This window comes from Labeo rohita, chromosome 4, assembly GCF_022985175.1.
Source record: "Labeo rohita strain BAU-BD-2019 chromosome 4, IGBB_LRoh.1.0, whole genome shotgun sequence".
Classification (NCBI taxonomy): domain Eukaryota; kingdom Metazoa; phylum Chordata; class Actinopteri; order Cypriniformes; family Cyprinidae; genus Labeo; species Labeo rohita.
In genome coordinates, this window is record NC_066872.1 from 27,780,615 (window position 1) to 27,799,183 (window position 18,569).

Consider the following 18,569-nt stretch of genomic DNA (forward strand, 5'->3'; position numbering starts at 1 on the left):
AACAACATATCCAACAAACTCTTTCTTATCTATCTATCTATGGGATTTTAATGTGTCTAGGCACTTTTTTTTGGAAAACATGAAAAGTAAGTATTTTAAAGTTTGAGGTCAGAGGGGTTTTTTTGGAAAAAGAAATTGAATACATGCCAATCAACATGTTAATCAATGTTAAAAGTTTGGGATTAGTAAAATTTGTAATGTTTTTTTTTTTTTTTTTTTTTTTTTTTTTAAGAAGTCTCTTGTGCTGATCAAGGCTGCATTTATTTGATCAAAAATAGATTAAAAAACAGTAATATTGTGAAATATTTTTACAATGTAAAATAACAGTTTCTATTTTAATATACTTTAAAATATAATTTATTCTTGTGATGCAAAGCTGAATTTTTCATCAGCCATTACTCCAGTCACATGAACACATAATCCTTTACAAATCATTCTAATATGCTGATTTATTACTTTTATTATCAGTGCTGGAAACAGTTGTGCTGCCAAATATTTTTTGGAAACTATCATTCTTTTTTCAGGATTCTTTGATGAATAAAAAGTTAAAAAGAACAGCATTTATTCAAAATATAAATCTTTTCTAACAATGTAAGTCTTTGCTCTAACATTTTATCACTTTAACACATACTTGGTGAATTAAAGTATTCAATTCTTTCATAAAAAAAGAAAGAATAAAACATTTTCTGACCCCAAACTTTTGAACGGTAGTGTGTATTGTTCGAAAAGCTTTCTATTTTAAATAAATGCTCTTCTTTTTTAACTTATTGCTAATCAAAAAATCACAGGTTCCAACAAAATATTAAGCAGCACAACTGTTTTCAACATTGATAATAAATCATAAAGCATATTGGAATGATTTCTGAAGGATCATGTGACACTGACTACTGGAGTAATGATGCTGAAAATTCAGCTTTGATCACAGGAATGAATTCTATTTTAATGTATGTTAAAATAGTAAAAATGTTATTTTACATTGTAATAATGTTTAACAAATTTTACATTTATTTTCTGTATTTTTGATTAAATAAACGCAGCCTTAATAAGCATAAGAAACGTCTTTAAAAACATTAAAAATCTTACTGATCCCAAACTTCCCAAAGAACTTTAATTTCAAGTCTTACAACATCGAATGACAGCTTTGAATGAGGAACAGACCGAACTTCATCACTCACTAAAAATCCTGCCTGCAGTTGTCATTTTTAGGAGCTCATTGAAAGATGAACATGGCTAAATGTCATTGTGCCTTCTGTAGAGTTCTGGCAACATGATTAGGTATTTTTCCAATGATGCATGGTTTTGTTATATCGAATTTCCTCCCGTTGGGTGGTTGAATCATGTAGCTTCTGGTTGCTGAATGCATAAAAGAAACAACTAGGATGCGACAATATAATCACAATGATATTGTGCGAGTGCAAGTCATCTTGTATTACTTTTCCCTGGCAAGGATCGCTACTGTATTATTCTGAGAATTTCAAACCTATTATTGCAAAATATGAAAGGACTTTAGCGAGCGATTGTTTGCTATTAAAGACATGGTGAAAAGTGCTTCTCTGAAAAGCTATTCAAATGTGCTTTGGTAAGATTCATAATTATGTTTAAATAAAGAAACGTATTACTGCCTGTGAGAATGTGAGTGGTTACATGTGTTTCTGTTGATCCTGGTCATGTTCAGCAGTCTATGCCAACCCACAGTTCTCCAGATGTTGGCCTCTGTTTTATCAGACATAGCTCACATTGTAGGATATTACGCAATGGTTAGTTCTGGTTCTGTCATTTGATTGGCCAAGAGTGATGTACCATATACACTCTGACTGACAGCACAAATAGCCAATGAAATGGCTGAACTGGCAGGCCTTGTGGTTATTTCACCATTTTGTTCATCAAACTTGTGGAAAACAACATTTTTGTCCAAATTTTGTCAGTATAGATTGTTGCAGTGTTTATTTTTGGATACCTAACCAGAAGTTAGAATCACTTCGGTTTCCTATGACAAAAAACTGTGACCAACAACAGTTTATGAGTCTTGCATGTTTATTTCATAATGATAATTTTCACAAATGAACACAATTTTTATTACTTTAAACCTAAATACAATAAGTAGAAGTAAAAAATTAAATGTAGGCTGTAAACAAACTACACCCCAGTTGCATGACTTGAACTTCACCACCATTAGGCTTCTGACAGCTCTTTCAATATTTATTTAAAAAAAAAAAACATTTCCATGAAAGTTTGAGATAAAATACTTTGCTGGAGCATGATTATAAACACAATGAGGCTGCAAAAGTGGATTAGTGAATAAATGAGTTTACCTCTTCGGCATGGTGATGATTAATGTCCCAGACAACCTCTGTAGTCCCATTTTGCTGTTGGTTAGCAACTAACTTTTCCAACCTTTTTCCAAGTAAAAATGTTAAAAATGAATAAATACAAAAAGACATTTAACCAAAAGTTCATTCAAAAACCTCAGTGACTTTCACTGTTGACTGTCATTCTTCTTGACTTTTGTATTAATTAATTTTGTATTAATTTCAATATTGTCATCTTCTACGATTATATTTAGTATTTCAACTAGTGCTGTTAATCATTTTAAAAAATGAACTAATTATTCACACATTTTTCTGAAATTAATCTCGTTTAATGCCACCTAACATTTAAAATTTTAAAATATATACCTTTATATTGCAATAATCTTCAAATTGATCTAGAAACAACATAAAGGCAGTATATTTTTAATGTTTGTTAATTTTTTTTTGTGACTGAAGGTATCACTGATACCAATATCTAATACCAATGTCTCTATAGGAAATTATTTTCTTTCTAATATTTAACCATTGACGAATAACCATTTAACATTATAGTATAAATGACAGCTTGCAATTTTAACACATTTATTAGACTTTAATAAATAGCTTCTTAAAACAATCCTCACATAAACCCATTACTTACTTGTGCCCTTCAGCAAGTAGGAAATATACAGAAATTTAATAAAGTTATGAAACACTAAATACTAAATTAAATAGATGAATCCTTAAAGCTACAAATGTTATTGAATTCCTCTTTTTTATTTTGTTCTTTGATTTAATAGACATCACAACAACTGGGTGATTAGGTTATTTGTCTGCTATTACTTTTAAGAGCCGCCACTGCCGAACGTGACACGGATCTAACTTGCATTCTGGTAGTTATATTCATGCTTTAATATGAAATGATACAGGCTACAGTGCTATGAGCACAGTGTAACAGCTGAAAGGACAGGTAAATTCTTTTTTACTGACATATAGCCTGACATCTTGCCTGACCGCAGTTCACAGTAGTTCTACTGAAGCTCCCTGGTCACCTGAACGTTTTCCACGCTCATTTGACTAGCTCCTGGCACTGAGGTGAAGTGGAGTGCGTGTCTGAAAAGTTTCAGATTTGATGTGGGCGTAAAGATGTTCTGCGATTTAATGCACTTCTTGTCATAGCAAAAAGAGACAGAAGCAGCAGTTGTGAGTGGGGTGACTAACCCTAGCCCTGCCATTGCGTGAGATGTTTTTAACACCGCTAAACTGGAAAAATTAGTCACCTGTGTTATTTTGACAGCACTAATTTCAACATAACCTGATACAAAAACTTGCACTTTCTGCATTGGCCATGGTTATGTATCGTTGTAAGGTCAACAGCGCTGTTGTAGTGAATGCCGGCACTCTCCGAGACCCTGTTCCTACCTACAGACGAATCACAATTGCATGTGTGATATTGCATAGTTACAGCAGCATCCTGAAAGGTTTCAGAGTGTTTCCTCATACTTTGAGAGATGGCAAAGGTAACATCATCTCCCCGTTTTTTTTCTAGTCGTCACATTTAGAGCAGATGGCAGATTTACGCATCCTTGTCAGACACGTGAGCGTCGAGCGCTTCAGAAATTTGCTGCTGCATTTATCAGTTGCTTGGAATGGCTTTTGTGGAATTCCACGCCATATTTCACTTCTCTCTGACCTCCCAGTAGACACGGTTGTAATCTACGAGCTTTCAGTATTAATACCGATTACAGGGTTGGATGCACATGATGTGTCTCTGGATATTCACTGTACGGTCTGTTCCAGGCCTCTGGTAATTTAGGGATGCAGTAAATTAAAAGATCATCATTTTATGAGTATTATTCCTAGATATTTTTATGCTGGGACAAGCATTTCCCTTCTGGTGCTGCATGTGTGTGTTGTTTTGCTGCTTCTCTCTCTCTAATGAAGTCCTGATCAGCTCAAGGCCTCCATCTGCTTCTGCTTAAGCTGCGCTTTACCTTTCTTCTTTTCTGCCATACAAGGAAAACACACTCTGATACCGGAGAACCGCTAGAACTCGCAGAACCGTACGGAACATTCCACAGGATCATCTCGCTCCAGTGTGGCGCCAATACGGCAATGCATCGCTGGAAAATTAAACTCCATCTGTGTTTTGCACAGTTGTCTTCTGATATTTTGAAGCTGTACCTCAAAAACCTTTTGAACTACCATAGAGAAATATCATGGACAGAAACTGCTTCTTAGATTACATAGGTGCATTTGAATGTTTAAATGAAAATGTGAAAAGGTCTCTAAAACTAGGTGGGTTTAATATACAGTATGGATTACATTTATGAACCTTTTGATCATTGATTAGAACGTGTACACTAGGGTTTGAGCCTTTGCGTGACAGTATGGTGTTAATTCTGAACCAAAGTGTTCGTGCTCATTTGCATTTTTAATTAGCACCTTTCGTGGGAAGACGTTGAATGCGCTGGGAGGGATTTCCCATGCGTCACCGAGCTGACCCCAGCAATGAGAGCGATGAGATGGTGGCAGTGTAATTTTCACCTGACAAAGGCGCCTGTTAGTAATGTTACGGAGTAAAGCAGAATTTGCATAGTGCAATTAAATGCAGTTTGCTTTAAAATGCTGCTCAGCAGCTGGAATTCACAAACGTTTTTTTTTTGCTCAATAAGCTTGAGGCTTTCAGCGTTTGGGTTTAATTTTACGAGGCCTATGTGGGTAAGTATGAATTGTGTATGGGCAACAGGCTGGGCTGCTTGTCTCTGGAAAGATCTGAATATTGATTGCATAAAGCAGGAAGGATTTAGGGCACATGAGCACAGTTTCAGAATGCTAGAGCAGGCCTATGCCGGACTTTATTAGCCTGGCCTTCTGAGATCCTGGGATCTTACCTTTTTAAATTGGCTGTCAAAATCACAAAGGCCGTCAGATCGCAAACAGCTATGAATTCCTCTTTAAGCAATGTGCAATTTATCAGAAGAGAAAGTGGGCTGAATACAATGAATATATTTGCGTTCTCCATCTCACTTTCCTCTTTCCCCTATCTATCTCTCTCTGTCTCTCTCACACTTTCTTCTTTTTCTTCAAGTTTAAGTTTTCATCTGTGATGACCAAATTGCCTAATTTTTTGAAGGTTTAAAAAGCCCCTATTATGCAAATTTTTTTAATGGCTCCTAATATTGCTAATATTGCTTCTACAATAGGCATGCAAGGTCAAAAAATGCTTTCATTTTCTAAAAATATGCCCTGCATTTTCCAGCGAGTCTCAAACGATTCGTTCGAAGCAGTTCAAAGATTCAGTCTTTTGCGTGAGCCTACTCTGCTGTGATTGGTCAGATGGCCCAGTCTGTTGTGACTGGTCTACCGCATACAGTGCGTGTCAGGAACGATACGCCCAGTTGTTTTTTGAACGCTCGATAGAAAATATAAACATCTATTATTTATCATACTTAGAGGTTGTAATTTAGTGAAGCCAGCTGGATCAAATAAACTGGGTACTGAGCCATCTTTCAAAAGCAAACGTTTTATAAATCCAGCGTTGAACTCCCCCGAGGTTAGAGCAGCAGTCGTGAGTAAAGTAACATGTTTGAGGGCAGGTCAAGTTGTTTGCGGTCGCCCAACATAGATGGGAAAAATGCAAATGTGTTACGAAGTGAGATTCAAATTACTAATGACTCATTTAGTCATTTCATTTTGAGAGACAATAACTTTATTTATTGTGCACTTTACATAAAAGGCAATATTGGAAATGGCATAACAGGGGTACTTCAAGGGTTCCAACTATAGACCAATTCGTTGTTTGCAAATAGTGATGATGTTTTTGTTTTTTTTTGTGGTGGCAACAAATGACAGTTTTAAACTAGCAGTCTATGGAAGCCATGGAATTAAAAGAATTAAAAAAAACTGTAAATTTGCGTATTAAAAATCTGCCTTTATTCTCACAGTTCCAAGATTATATTTCACAATTCTGGTAAGAAAAATCAACTTGTCATTCTCTCTTTTCCCTTCGGCTCAGAGTCATGAGTTTAGACGCTATATCCCACATTTCTGGCCCTTTTCCTCCCTCAAAACTGGCAAACTCGATATTATTGAGTTAAATCAAGTTCTGAAGTTCTAAAATAGGTATTATGTAAAATGTTATAGGTTTAAATAGTATTTCAAGCTATAACTGTAGGGCTAATACAATATGTTCCCTATGAACTGCATATGTGAATATTATGTACAACTGTTGTTTAAATCAAATTTATGCTTTAAAAGTAGAGTAATCATAGCAGGTTTCATATATAGTTTGTCTGTTTAAATGTCTGCATTTAGCTTCAAATGGCGTCTTTGATGACAGTATATTATAAAAATGATTTGCGTTCTGATTCTGATATCCCAAAGCACAACAATACATTTTATTCTTATTCCATGTATTTTATCCATTTTCCCTCCACATGCTACCAGTGTTTTTCTGCCACCACAATGTGTACGCAGCTGCAAGTGATGTAACTGTGACGTCTACTCCAAATCGGTCTATGCAAACAATAGTTATGTATCAGTAAAATTACCATTAGGCTCTGCAAGTTCGTAATGTGACATACTTCTGAGTGAAACTGTATGATCAATGAGGAAAAATGTAGGATGGGACTTGACTTTGATGATTAGCTCTTGAATATATTCCAGGTGATTAAAAGCAGGGTCTGGAAACAAAGGCAGAGCTATTTTATTTAATGAAAGATTCTAAAAACTGTTTTTTCAAAATTGAACATGCAGTGATAAATCATTTACATAAGACTAGAAACAGATCATAAGAACACATTTTTGGATAGATTTTCAAGATACAGGACGGCATTGTTAAAAGATCTTGTGTGAGGCATATATCTGTCAAAACCTGCACAGGTAATTTTGCTTGAACATTTAATTTCTCAACAAGATCAGGCCAATAGCTAGATGCAAGGACATTCAAAAAGGATTTTGCATCTGAAATATGTTTTTATGATGGTTATAACTTTATACGTTTCCCTAGAGCATTGTGTTTGAAGAGATGATGATATTGTGGTGGTGTGGAATTAGATTGCCAACATCTTGCTTCAGCCAAACAATATTTTGCGAGGCTTTGAGGCAATAAGAGGAATCGTTAGTAAAATCTGATTGTGGTTTTAAAAACAACAACATTATAATTTAAATTATAAATAACCAAACTTTGTGTTCCTGGATCATATGGGTGTAAAAGTTCTACATCATATTTAAGTTTACATCAGAACCGTATATCGCAGTAACTATATACAAACAGATGCCGTGTAAAAATGAGGAGGAAAATAGAAGAAAGAAAGTCAGATAAACTAAAAGTTTTATGTTTGACAGCCGGATAGATATCAGCCTTTAGTGAGAGTTTAAGAATGATAACCGTAACCCGTAGGCCGTCACAGTAATGGAAGTTGTTTCTTTGAAGCAAACGCAACCGTAAGGTTCAGCTCTGTTTGAGTTATAGCACCTGGATTTATTGTTTTTTGATTTATTTTTTTGTCTGGGTTACCTTTGGTACCTCAGAAAAGGGTGTATGAATAGAGTGAGTCATACTGTTCAAAGGCCAACAGAATCTGTTGGGAAGCTATTGTGTGTGGGCTTGTGTTTGTGTATGTGTCTGTATTTAAGTCTGTCTGTTTGTACATTAAACCAAGAGGTTATTCTCATTTTTATGTTTCTGTTTTATTTTTCAGGACACTCCGAGATCCAGAAGTCATAAGAGGTGAGTCTGCATCTAGTATCTGTCAGCGGGTAAGATATGTGTTTTTGAGCACCGGGAGATGGAAGGGATTAAGGCGTTTTAGCCGTTGACCGCGACTCTGGACCATTCGCTCATCTCGTGACTTTTATTCTCCTGGCCTGCAAATTTGCCTTAGCAAAACTGCTGAAAAAGAAGCATCTCGTCAGGAGAAAGGGATTTAAAGCCTGTGAAACGACAGCATGGCTTAACTGGACTCATTTTCGGAGCCACCGTAAGAACGCCAGTTGCTTTCGTTCTCTCGCTTGGCAGCAAAGTCAGGCCTGAATTTGTTTCCACTTGAAAGATACAAGTGGACTGTTTGTATCAAGCTGAGCAGACAAAATTTCGGAGAAAAGTTCAAGGAAGTTTAAACTAAAGTTTTCCCCCTTTTCCTCACCCTAACCCAAACACTCAGTGACTCTGACAAAGAAATATCTAGCGTGACTGTGTCACCTCTCACGTAAACACTTCCTGCCCCAACAATGGCTGTTTTTCTTAAACATTCAATTTTTAATACAGGTTGCAGCAGTTAAGTTGAGACTCGTGAACAAACTGTTGAACAGATTCCTTTTTAAAAAACAATTCATAAAAAGCTATTTATTCAACTGTAAAGGAGAAATTTAAAAGTAAATCTGGTTACTACACTTGTATCTTTTTACTGCGCTTACAATCTTTTGTACTTTGCAACAAAAGTTTTCCTGCATGAACGATTTCTCAAATTGTGGAGGTTTGATTTTCCCATGGCACATTATCAACAGACAGGTTTTTTTTATGTGGGAACCCTAACCATGGTTCCCACATAAAATGGTCTAGTGACCATTATACAATATGATAGTGGGCTATAGTATTGGCAAATCAACCACCCATAACATGCTAGCAATGGCATAGAAAGAACACCTCAGCAACCATTGCAAACATCCTAGCAGCTGGTTGTCAGAAAAAAAAAAATCCAACAATGAACAGTCGAGTTCACTAAAATCAGTCCGACCTCCCAGTTTACAAACGCTTGGACTCATTTTGCGCAGAAAGTGCCAGTGCATTGTGGATCCAGGGTAATGCAGACAAAAGCCCATCTGAAGCTCAGTCTGGCCGTTTGATTAGTTGCCCATCTTTCTGCCCCGATACTCGCTCTCGAACACCCAGGGCTCTGCCGCAGCCGGCACGACAGGTGGACGGCAGAACCGGCAGCAGAGACCGCAACCAACACGCTCACAGTGTATCAGAACAAAAGGAGGAGCTAGCCATAAACATTGAAGTAACGATATCCCATTGCAGATAATTAAAGGGACAGTTCACCCAAAAATGCAAATTCCGTCATTAATTACTCACCTTCATGTTGTTGCAAATCTGTAAGTCCTTTTGTCTTCTGAACACAAATTAAGATATTTTTGAGGAAAAACCTGACACGTTCAAGGCCTACAAAAGGTAGTAAGGACATTGTTAAAATAGTCCACATGACTCGGCGAACTAGGCGAGTAATTTTTGTGCACAAAGAAAACAAACATAACGACTTAATTCAGCGATGACCTGGAATTCATGAAATCGTTGAATGAAGTTGTTGTTTTTGGGTAATTCCATTCAAATGTCAACCTTACATTGAAAATTAAAGTTTTCACCAAAGGTTTTTTTACTATACTAATAGCACAGATGTCGATGGTGGTTCAAATATCCACGTGAGGTCTCTCTTTTTTTTTTAGTTTGGTAAGTGCTATTTTCAGGCTTGTTACATTCATAACGGTACATATTCCTCATAAATAGACACATCAACATTAAAATTAAGTAACAATTGCATGTTCTGTGAAGAGCCATCGCTTCTCTATTTGTTGGGTATTATTGCGACTGGTTTGTGCAGTTTAATTTGCAGAAATCCTACAAAGTATGTAGTCTCTCAAAAACGGTGTTTGTTTTTTGTCACATCCATACCGCATGATTATTTTCCTTTTTTAACATAGAAAACTTGTGCATACACTGATATTTTTCTGATGTTTAGACTCTATCAACAAGGGTTTATTAAAATATAAACAGATGGTTCGGTATATTGGTAACACACACATTCTCTAAGCGTTTATATGCCACATCCATAACGCAAAACGTCTTGCCCTTTTGTTTTCTTTGTGCACAAAAGCTATTTTTGTAGCTTCATAACATTAAGCAGTTTTCACGTGCCAACCACTATTTTAACGATGACCTTTCTAGGCCTTGAACATGTCAGTTGCGTTGCCGTTTACGCTGGGTCGGAAAGCTCTCGGATTTCATCAATATCTAAATTTGTGTTCCGAAAAACAAACGTAGGTCTTACGGGTTTGGAGCGACGTGAGGGTGAGTAATTAGTGTCAGAATTTAAATTTTTGGGTGTACTATTCCGTTTCCGAGATGAGTAAAATATGTGTGCTATGAGTAGTAATCAAAAGTTTATTCTTCAGGAATGGACACAAAATGAATTAATTCCACAGCCAGCTAGCATGGCCAACATATTTAGAGTCGACTTCCGTCTGCCCTCCCCTCGCTCTCGCTTTCTCTCTCATATACACAAAGCCCCCTGCCGGTTTTCCAGGAGCAGATCATTACCTCTGCCTCCTCCTGTTTCCTCTCCACAGGGGACTAATGCAACAGAGTGGCTGTTACATTCCCAGGACATGAACATTCAGATTGGACATCTGCTCCGTTCTCCGAGTCGATCAGATTTAGACCTCACTGTACTGATAGAGCCACGGCAAAATACATCACACGCCTCATCCGGACACATTTCTGGACCTTTTCCTTTTGGGTTTCTTTTATTAGTATTATTTGTAGTTTTTCTGTCATCTTCAGTGTTGAATAACAAGAGCTGTGTCGTCCAAATGCATTTTTTTTTTCAACTAGTTTCACATTTTCTGAAGAAAATAGCTTGTCGCCACTAGATTGTCGCCAGTGCATTGCTAGGTGGTTTATTTGCCGTCAAGAAGAAGTGAAAAAAAGTCCACCCGAAAGGTCACTAGACACGGCTCTGGTCCGTAATTATAACGTACCAGGGAAGTTCAATAACTTCAAAGGAACGCACGAGACACAATTTGAAATAGCGTTCATGTTCATAACACAAATTTGTGGGAGGAGTTGCTCTTATGGTTTTCTTCAGATCTCTAACCCTAAGAATGAGCATTAATAATATTAATAATGATGCTTGTCTTAGCTAAATAGTTTGGGTCCATGAGCATTAGGCCGGTCGGTTGCACATCGGCTCCATTCTGTACGTTTGACCTGAATATCCTCATTAGATGAAGCACTGTGCCGTACCTCCTCATTAGCCGGAGGATTAAAACGGCCGTCTGTCAAAAGAGAGACGCTCTGGGAATAACCGCGGAGAACATTGGAGCCGGCAAATGGTTTTTCGGCGCCCGAACGATCGTCACCCAACCAGACCTGCGCGGACGATAATGTTACGGAGGCCAAAGCCCCCTTCAGCACGTCTGCGGGTAGAAAGCGTAAAAGTCTTTAGAAGAGAGAGGCGAGCCGAGGCGATCGAAGCTAGTTCCAGTCAGAGCAGGATATTTCTTGCGGTGCCAGTGTTGCGTTTGTCACTTTCACAGCTGATTTCACAGCAATTTGGAGAACATTTCTGAATTCTGGTTTTTGGTAGCTGTGAAATGTAAATGTTTGAAATGTAAAATGACAGGTTGTTTTGACTAGGGCTCTATCCTCTTTTAACTGGAGAGTGGCCGCAAATGCCCGCTGCAGATCTGAAGACACGCTTCAAAACAACATGAAACTGCATTCGAAACACATTTAGCTCATTTTGTCTTTCTAACCGAAAGGCAATAGATTTGCATAATGCACATCCTTGTCTATTTAGTCCACACAATTAAGACAAAAGTTATAAAAAAAAGATTTATGGAACTCAGAATGAGTTATATCTGCTGTGAAATGATGTGTATTGTAAAAAGCGCTATATAAATCGCTTTGACTTGACTTTAGTAACTCTTAAAGGAGAAGCTGACTTCCAGAATGACAATGTCCTGATAATTTCCTCACCCCCATGTCATCTTAGATGTTCATGTCTTTCTTTTTTTCAGTTGAAAAGAAATGAAGGTTTTTGAGGAAAGCATTATAGGATTTTTGTCCATATAGTGGACTTCAATGGGAGGTTAGGGGTCAAAGGTCAAAACTGCAGTTTCAGCGCAGCTTCAAAAAGATCTACACGATCCCAGCCGAGGAATAAAGGTCTTGTCTAGCGAAACGTTGGTTATATTCTAAGAAAAATACTAATTTATATCCTTTTAAACCACAAATGCTCATCTTTCACTGTGTAAATAGTAGGGTACAATGGGGCTAAAGGCACACCTTAACAAAAAATGTGCTTTTCACTGTGCCAAAAACATATGATGGGGGGAAAAAATCATTTTATTATATATTATATGATATACAATCATGGTATTTATCTCTATGGAAACCCAACATGACATTGACATGATATTTATTATTCTAATCTAACCATGTCATGTGAACAAATGGAAAAGTCAGCCATCTTTGAATTATCATGTTAATTGTGCCTTTTGCCCCAACAGCAGGGGTGCTTTTTGCCCAAAATACCGTACAAAACTGAAAATCCTTGAGAAGACATTTGTCTGAAAATATATTAAGTAATTTTAGCGATTGTCATTTGCTACTTATATCTACAACGTTTTAAAAAACGTGAAATATTAGATCAAATAAGCACAGAATCAACTTTGCGCCGCCGCCGGCGATCGCGTCAAGGATCAGCAAAATTTGCACGTGCATCTTGAAAAGCGAGTTTTGGAGAGCGCTAGGGCAAGTCGTGGTATCTAGCGGTTTGTACTTGTATACATTTTTATTGAATATGTAAATGTAATTTTGGTAACGCTTTATAATAACGTTCAGTTGTAAGTCATTCATAAGTTATTAATGATGAAATAATCATTTAGAAAACATTGACAAATGATTATTAAGTGATATGCTAACAATTTGTGTATGTTTTGTTAATTCATTTACAAGTTAATTTCCAAGTAATTAGTTAATGATGAACTAATCATTTACAAAACGTGACTATGTGTTTATAAATGATTAATAAGTGATATGTTGATTATTCTAAAAGTATTTTCTTTTTGAAATAACAATAAATTATTTGCTGTCAAATGAATAACCGTGTAAACCCTTTCTCTCATCAGCACAGACTTGTGTTTTGTGTGGAGTGTGTGGGATCTAGTGATAATGTGAAGCAGTTTTACCCTCCACTGAAGATCAAATGAGGTCCACAGCGCTAAAATACTCCATGTGTTTACCATCTTTACCCTCAGCAGTCAGCCCTTACATTACAGTACACACACAACAAATATTCAAAACCTGTTGTGTAAACACGTGAATAAATCATTTACAAATCTTTCTGCATCCCCTAATCTAAAGTGTAAACTACTCATCAGTTGTAAATGTTTTACAAACTTACAAACTTTACAGAAGTTACAGGTTGTGTGGGTATACACACTGAGGGGGGAAAAATGTACAAATGATGAGTACAGCATTTACAACTGATGAATTGTTTACACTTTAGATTAGGGGATGCAGAAAGATCTGTAAATGATTTATTCATGATGTGATCTTCAGTGGAGGGTAAACATTTCAATGATTGACTAGTAACTAACTTATTAACCATTTACTAAGAATCTGTTTGATTATTTGATGATACGCTATTTGTTTTAAAGATAACTTAGGACATATTTGTAAATAGTTAGCATATTACTTAATCATTTGTAGTCATATTTTGTAAATTATTAGTTCATTATCTAATCAGTTGTAAATGATATATAAGTTAATGCTACAAAGCATAGATAAACATACTAACTTAATTAATACTGTATTAATCGTTTATGAATGCATAGTCATGTTTTGTAAATGATTAGTTAATTAAGTAATTGCTTGTAAATTACTTGTAAATGAATTAACAAAACATACACAAATTGTTAGCATATCACTTAGTAATCTTTTCTAAATGTTCTGTAAATGATTATTTCATAATAAAGTAATGACTTACAACTGAACGTTATTATAAAGCGTTACCATAATTTTGAAAAAAGGAAATGGCCGATCGTTTCGCTAGAAGACACTTATTCCTTAGCTGGGATTGTGTAGAGCCTTTTGAAGCTGCCTTCAAACTGCAATTTGGACCTGTAACCCGTCGGCCACCTTTGAAGTCCACCATACGAAGCAAATTTCTGGAATGTTTTCTCCAAAACCGTAATTTCTTTTCCAACATCTTGGACAAAACGGGGTTACTAAATTCTCAGTAAATTTTCATGGTGGAAATGAGCTTCTTCTTTAAGTAGGAATTTGACTGAAGAAATTAAAGGCATTATGAGATGAGGAACACATATTAAGAAAATAATTGTTAATTTCATTTTGATTTCATGATGGCCTTTAAGAGGTCTATCCAGATGATTTTCTGGATGAGACTATAGCTACAGAGATTGTGTTCAAAGGGATAATTCATCCAAAAATGAAAAGTACCCCATGATTTTCTCACCCTCAAGCCATCCTAGGTGAATTGTTTCTTCTTTCAAATGAATACAATCAGAGTTGCATAAAAAAAGCCCTGGCTCTTCCAGGCTTTATAATGGCAGTGAATGGCTATTGAGATTTTGAAGGCAAATAAAATGTATCTATTCTCAGGAGAGACCAAAAAAGATTATGGTTTGTAAAGTTTTAAATGTGGATGTTTTTCTTACACAAATGAATCAAAGCGTCATTTGGGCACCATCACAAGTTCAGGTTTCCAGCTCACACAGCGTTTGATCTGTTGGGCGCCGCAAACTCTCAGCATCGTTTGAGGCAATGCAACTTGTGATGCGTGAAATCTTTAACATTATCTACAGTTTGTGGGAGCAGGGTAAATGCAGGGAGTTCATAAATCTGCAAATCCTTGAGCAGGTGAAAAAAAGACCACACACAAGCCTTTCTCTGATTCATTGCCAGTTCTTTTCTTTCCGCTTTTGCGGAATGTACAGACAGCCCTCGCTCAGAACAACACTCCGAAGCGAAAAGAAGGCCCGATAATTTGATTCCCGGAAAGGGGTTATCAGCCGAACGAGTGAAATATTACGAAGGAATCCTCTCCAAGTCTTCCACATATGTAATTACCGAAATAAAGGCGGTTAAAATAAGTTCCACATGAATATTCCCAGAGCGCGCGGCCTAAGCGAAGAGCGCGAGAGACGGGGAGAGAGTGAAACAAATGGAAAAAGACAGATATTGTTCCCCAACCCTCCTCCCCATCTTTTTTGACTGGCTGCACAGCGGTGTCCCAAGGCACAGTCCTGTAAGAAGCAGGTCTGTTCTCCTCGCTAATGAAAGCGCATTGCTCTAATGCCTTCTACCGTGCCGTAAAAAGGTTTTTCATACTCTGATAATTTAGTTGTTGAGTTTTGTTATTTCCACTCCTTGGAAATAAATGACGCACTTTCTAAGCCATTATGTTGGGAAAAGGTTGAGGTCTCATCTGAAAGGAAAAAAAGTGTGAAAAGATGTTTTAGCGAGGCATCTTTTGTAAGCGGAATACCGAACGAAAAAGCGCGCACCTGTTTTTTTATTTAGGCTTTTGAGAAGCGTCTCCATTAGAGGTGCCCTGTGAGTCACGAACCGGGCACGCTGTTGTAAAATGCTATTCCAGCGTTAAAAAGCCTGACCCCTTTTAGTTTGTTGTGTTGTTTATTTGACATGTTGAAAAGAAAGGGAAGATGTATTCGTTTAGACGTTCCAGCTAAAATCTATATATAAGAAGTGATTTGGATTTGCACTCAAAAATGTGTTGTTTTTTGATGCGTTTGCACAGCGACGAAGACGGAAACAGACATCGCCATCGACACGGAAGGGAAGGCAGCGGCGCCGCACCCACCGCCCTGGAGAGAAGGATAGAGGAGCTAGAAAGGGTACGTTTCTGTGCATCTAGCAGCTTTTCACATAGATCCCGTTGCAAACGACACACTTGGCGTGACCTTTTCGGTCTCGTAGCCTTTCCTCATACTGGACGAGTTGAATTTTTGCCTTTTGCTCGAGGCAAAAATATGAAATCATCAGATTTCCGAAGGCTTTCTGCTATCTTTTGGCCAAAGCTAAACGACCGGTGCCGTTTTCGAGCGTCTCTCGGCGCGGTCCTGACCTTTCTCCGGAAGACATCTCCATCCGCACAAGGCCAAACCCCGCGTCTCTCAGTCTGAAATGTCAGCATACTTCCAAACCTGGAAGTCACACAAACTGATTGTCATATAGTGATATTAAATTTCATTTTAGCATGGGGTGGATATCCAAACCCAGTAAGCCCAGAGTTGGTTTAGCAGGGGTTTCATAAAGTTTGACATATTTCTCTCAGCGTGACTCATACAGCAAAAGTTAAAGGAGAAGTCCACTTCCAAAACAAAGATGAACATATAATGTACTCACCCCCTTGTCATCCAAGATGTTGATGTTTTTCTTTGTTCAGTCGTAAAGAAATTATGTATTTTGAGGAAAAAACTTGAGCATTTTTTTCCATATATTGGACTGCTGTGGTGCCCCAATTTTGAAGTTCCAAAACGCAGTTTAAATGTGGCTTCAAACGATCCCAGCCGAGGAAGAAGGGTGTTATCTAGCGTAACGATGGGTTATTTTCCTAAAAATAATAGAATTTATATAGTTTTTAATGTCAAACGCTCGTCTTGTCTTACTCTGCCTGGACTGTTTTTTCCGGTTCATAACAGTCAGGATATGTGGCAGAAGTCCCATCTCATGTTCTCCCTCAACTTCCAAATCATTGCTGTTTGATCTTTTTGTTAAGGGTGTTTGAAGGCTGTCTTGAGCCAGAATACACAGAGTTTTGAAATTGTATTTTTTTAAATGGAAAAAAGCAGGATCATTTTGCTAGATAAGACCCTTCTTTCTCGGCTGGGATCGTTTACAACCGTATTTGGGATGAGTTGAAGCCGCATTTTGGAAGTTCAAAATCGGGGCACCATGACAGTCCATTATATGCAGAAAAATGCTGAAATGTTTTCCTCAAAAACAATTTGTTTACGACTGAAAAAAGAACGAAATGAACATCTTGGATGACAAGGGGCTGAGTACATTCTATGTGAATGTTTGTTTTGGAAGTGGACTTGTCCTTTAATTGGCTTCAGATTTTCCATGGCAAAAATGTGCATGCAGCGAACGCTGTAATAGCGGGATGAATATTTTTTAAAGCTCAAGATGAGCCAAACAGTGACACGATGCATCAAGACCAAACGAGCGTAAGAGGAACATCTGTAGCGACGGTCAATGGAGGTCAATGCAAGTTTGTACTAAGCAATTTTTCTGTCCCTACCAAAAATGATGTCACTACTTGATGCTTGATATTTAATATATGTTTAATGTTACCATTTGGAGCAGGATTTTGTAGTAAGGAAATATTACTATCAACCGCAGCGCTGGAAGAACATAAGCTAGCAAGTAAGAAAAGGTGCCGTCGCTTACACATGTACAGTATAGAGCGTTAAAAGTGTAAAGTGATTTGAAAAAGAGCAGAATATTGACAATCAGCCACATTTCCATATGAATCGGTATTAAGTATTCAGCAAGCCGCCATGCATGGCGTTAAACATTTGACACGCTAAGAGCGGAGTCAATGATACCAGCGCTTATTTGCGTGTATAGAAGTACGAAGCAAAGCAGCGCTCACACTATGTAGAATTGCATTTAAGGCTTTGGATCTGACATAACTGCACTTTCAACAGGAGCTGGCCGCAGAGAGACAGGAGAACAATCGCCTGTTGAAAGCCCACCAGGACAAGGACGAGCTGATCAACAAGCTGAAGGAGGAGATCGACCTGCTAAACCGGGTGAGAAGCGGTCTCGTAACACCCGTTGTCAGTTTTTTCCATTTCCCCTTGGGTAACTAGCGCACATAGCCATATTATTTGCGTACGGAGACGCGTGGATTGATTAAAAGGGACAATTTCCAGGCCGCTCGCAGCACGCTCCTAGAGCTTTTCGCTTGGGCTTACCTGGAATGAGGGTTGTTGGAGATTTTGCATTTCCAAATTCCATACTATTCCAGAAGCGCGTGTAGATTTGACAGCGCGTATTTGTTCTGGTTTGGGTTAGCTGTGTCAGTCAGTATACTTGCATGATATTTGTGTGAAATAAAGAATCCATATAATGTAGACCTACGTGCCATTTGCAGGGGTGTGAGGTAACGAGTAAAGCTGTTAAAAGCGGGCCTTTATCGGCCATTCTACAGATTCGGTACATTTCGGTACCCTTTAAGCACACCCCCGTTCCCATGATGGTGACGTCATGTTTGAATAAAACAGCTTGTTTATTGTAAAGAAGTTTTTGAAAGAACGATGGGCAAATGTTTTATTTGAAGGTCCAAAGTCAATCCCAAAAGAACCGAGCACCGAACGCACGGCGAGCCGCACGTCAGTGCGCAACGGTGCGATTTACTTGAAATGGCAGGAGGTACGTATAAGGAAAGGTGTGGATCGGTTAAGACATCCAGGAGGAGAATACGTAATTAGTTGTTTTTGTAG

At 37.6% G+C, this 18,569-nt stretch overlaps 1 protein-coding gene across 1 annotated transcript in view; it reads left to right on the forward strand.

Moving 5' to 3' along the window:
* The window catches only part of pawr (PRKC, apoptosis, WT1, regulator), a 70,584-nt gene that overhangs the window by 47,140 nt on the left and 4,875 nt on the right, over positions 1-18,569 (forward strand). Inside the window, exons 4-6 of the mRNA XM_051107566.1 lie at positions 7,994-8,022; positions 15,857-15,953; positions 17,772-17,876. Coding sequence (XP_050963523.1) covers positions 7,994-8,022; positions 15,857-15,953; positions 17,772-17,876 — 231 coding nt within the window. The remainder of the gene's footprint in view (positions 1-7,993; positions 8,023-15,856; positions 15,954-17,771; positions 17,877-18,569) is intronic.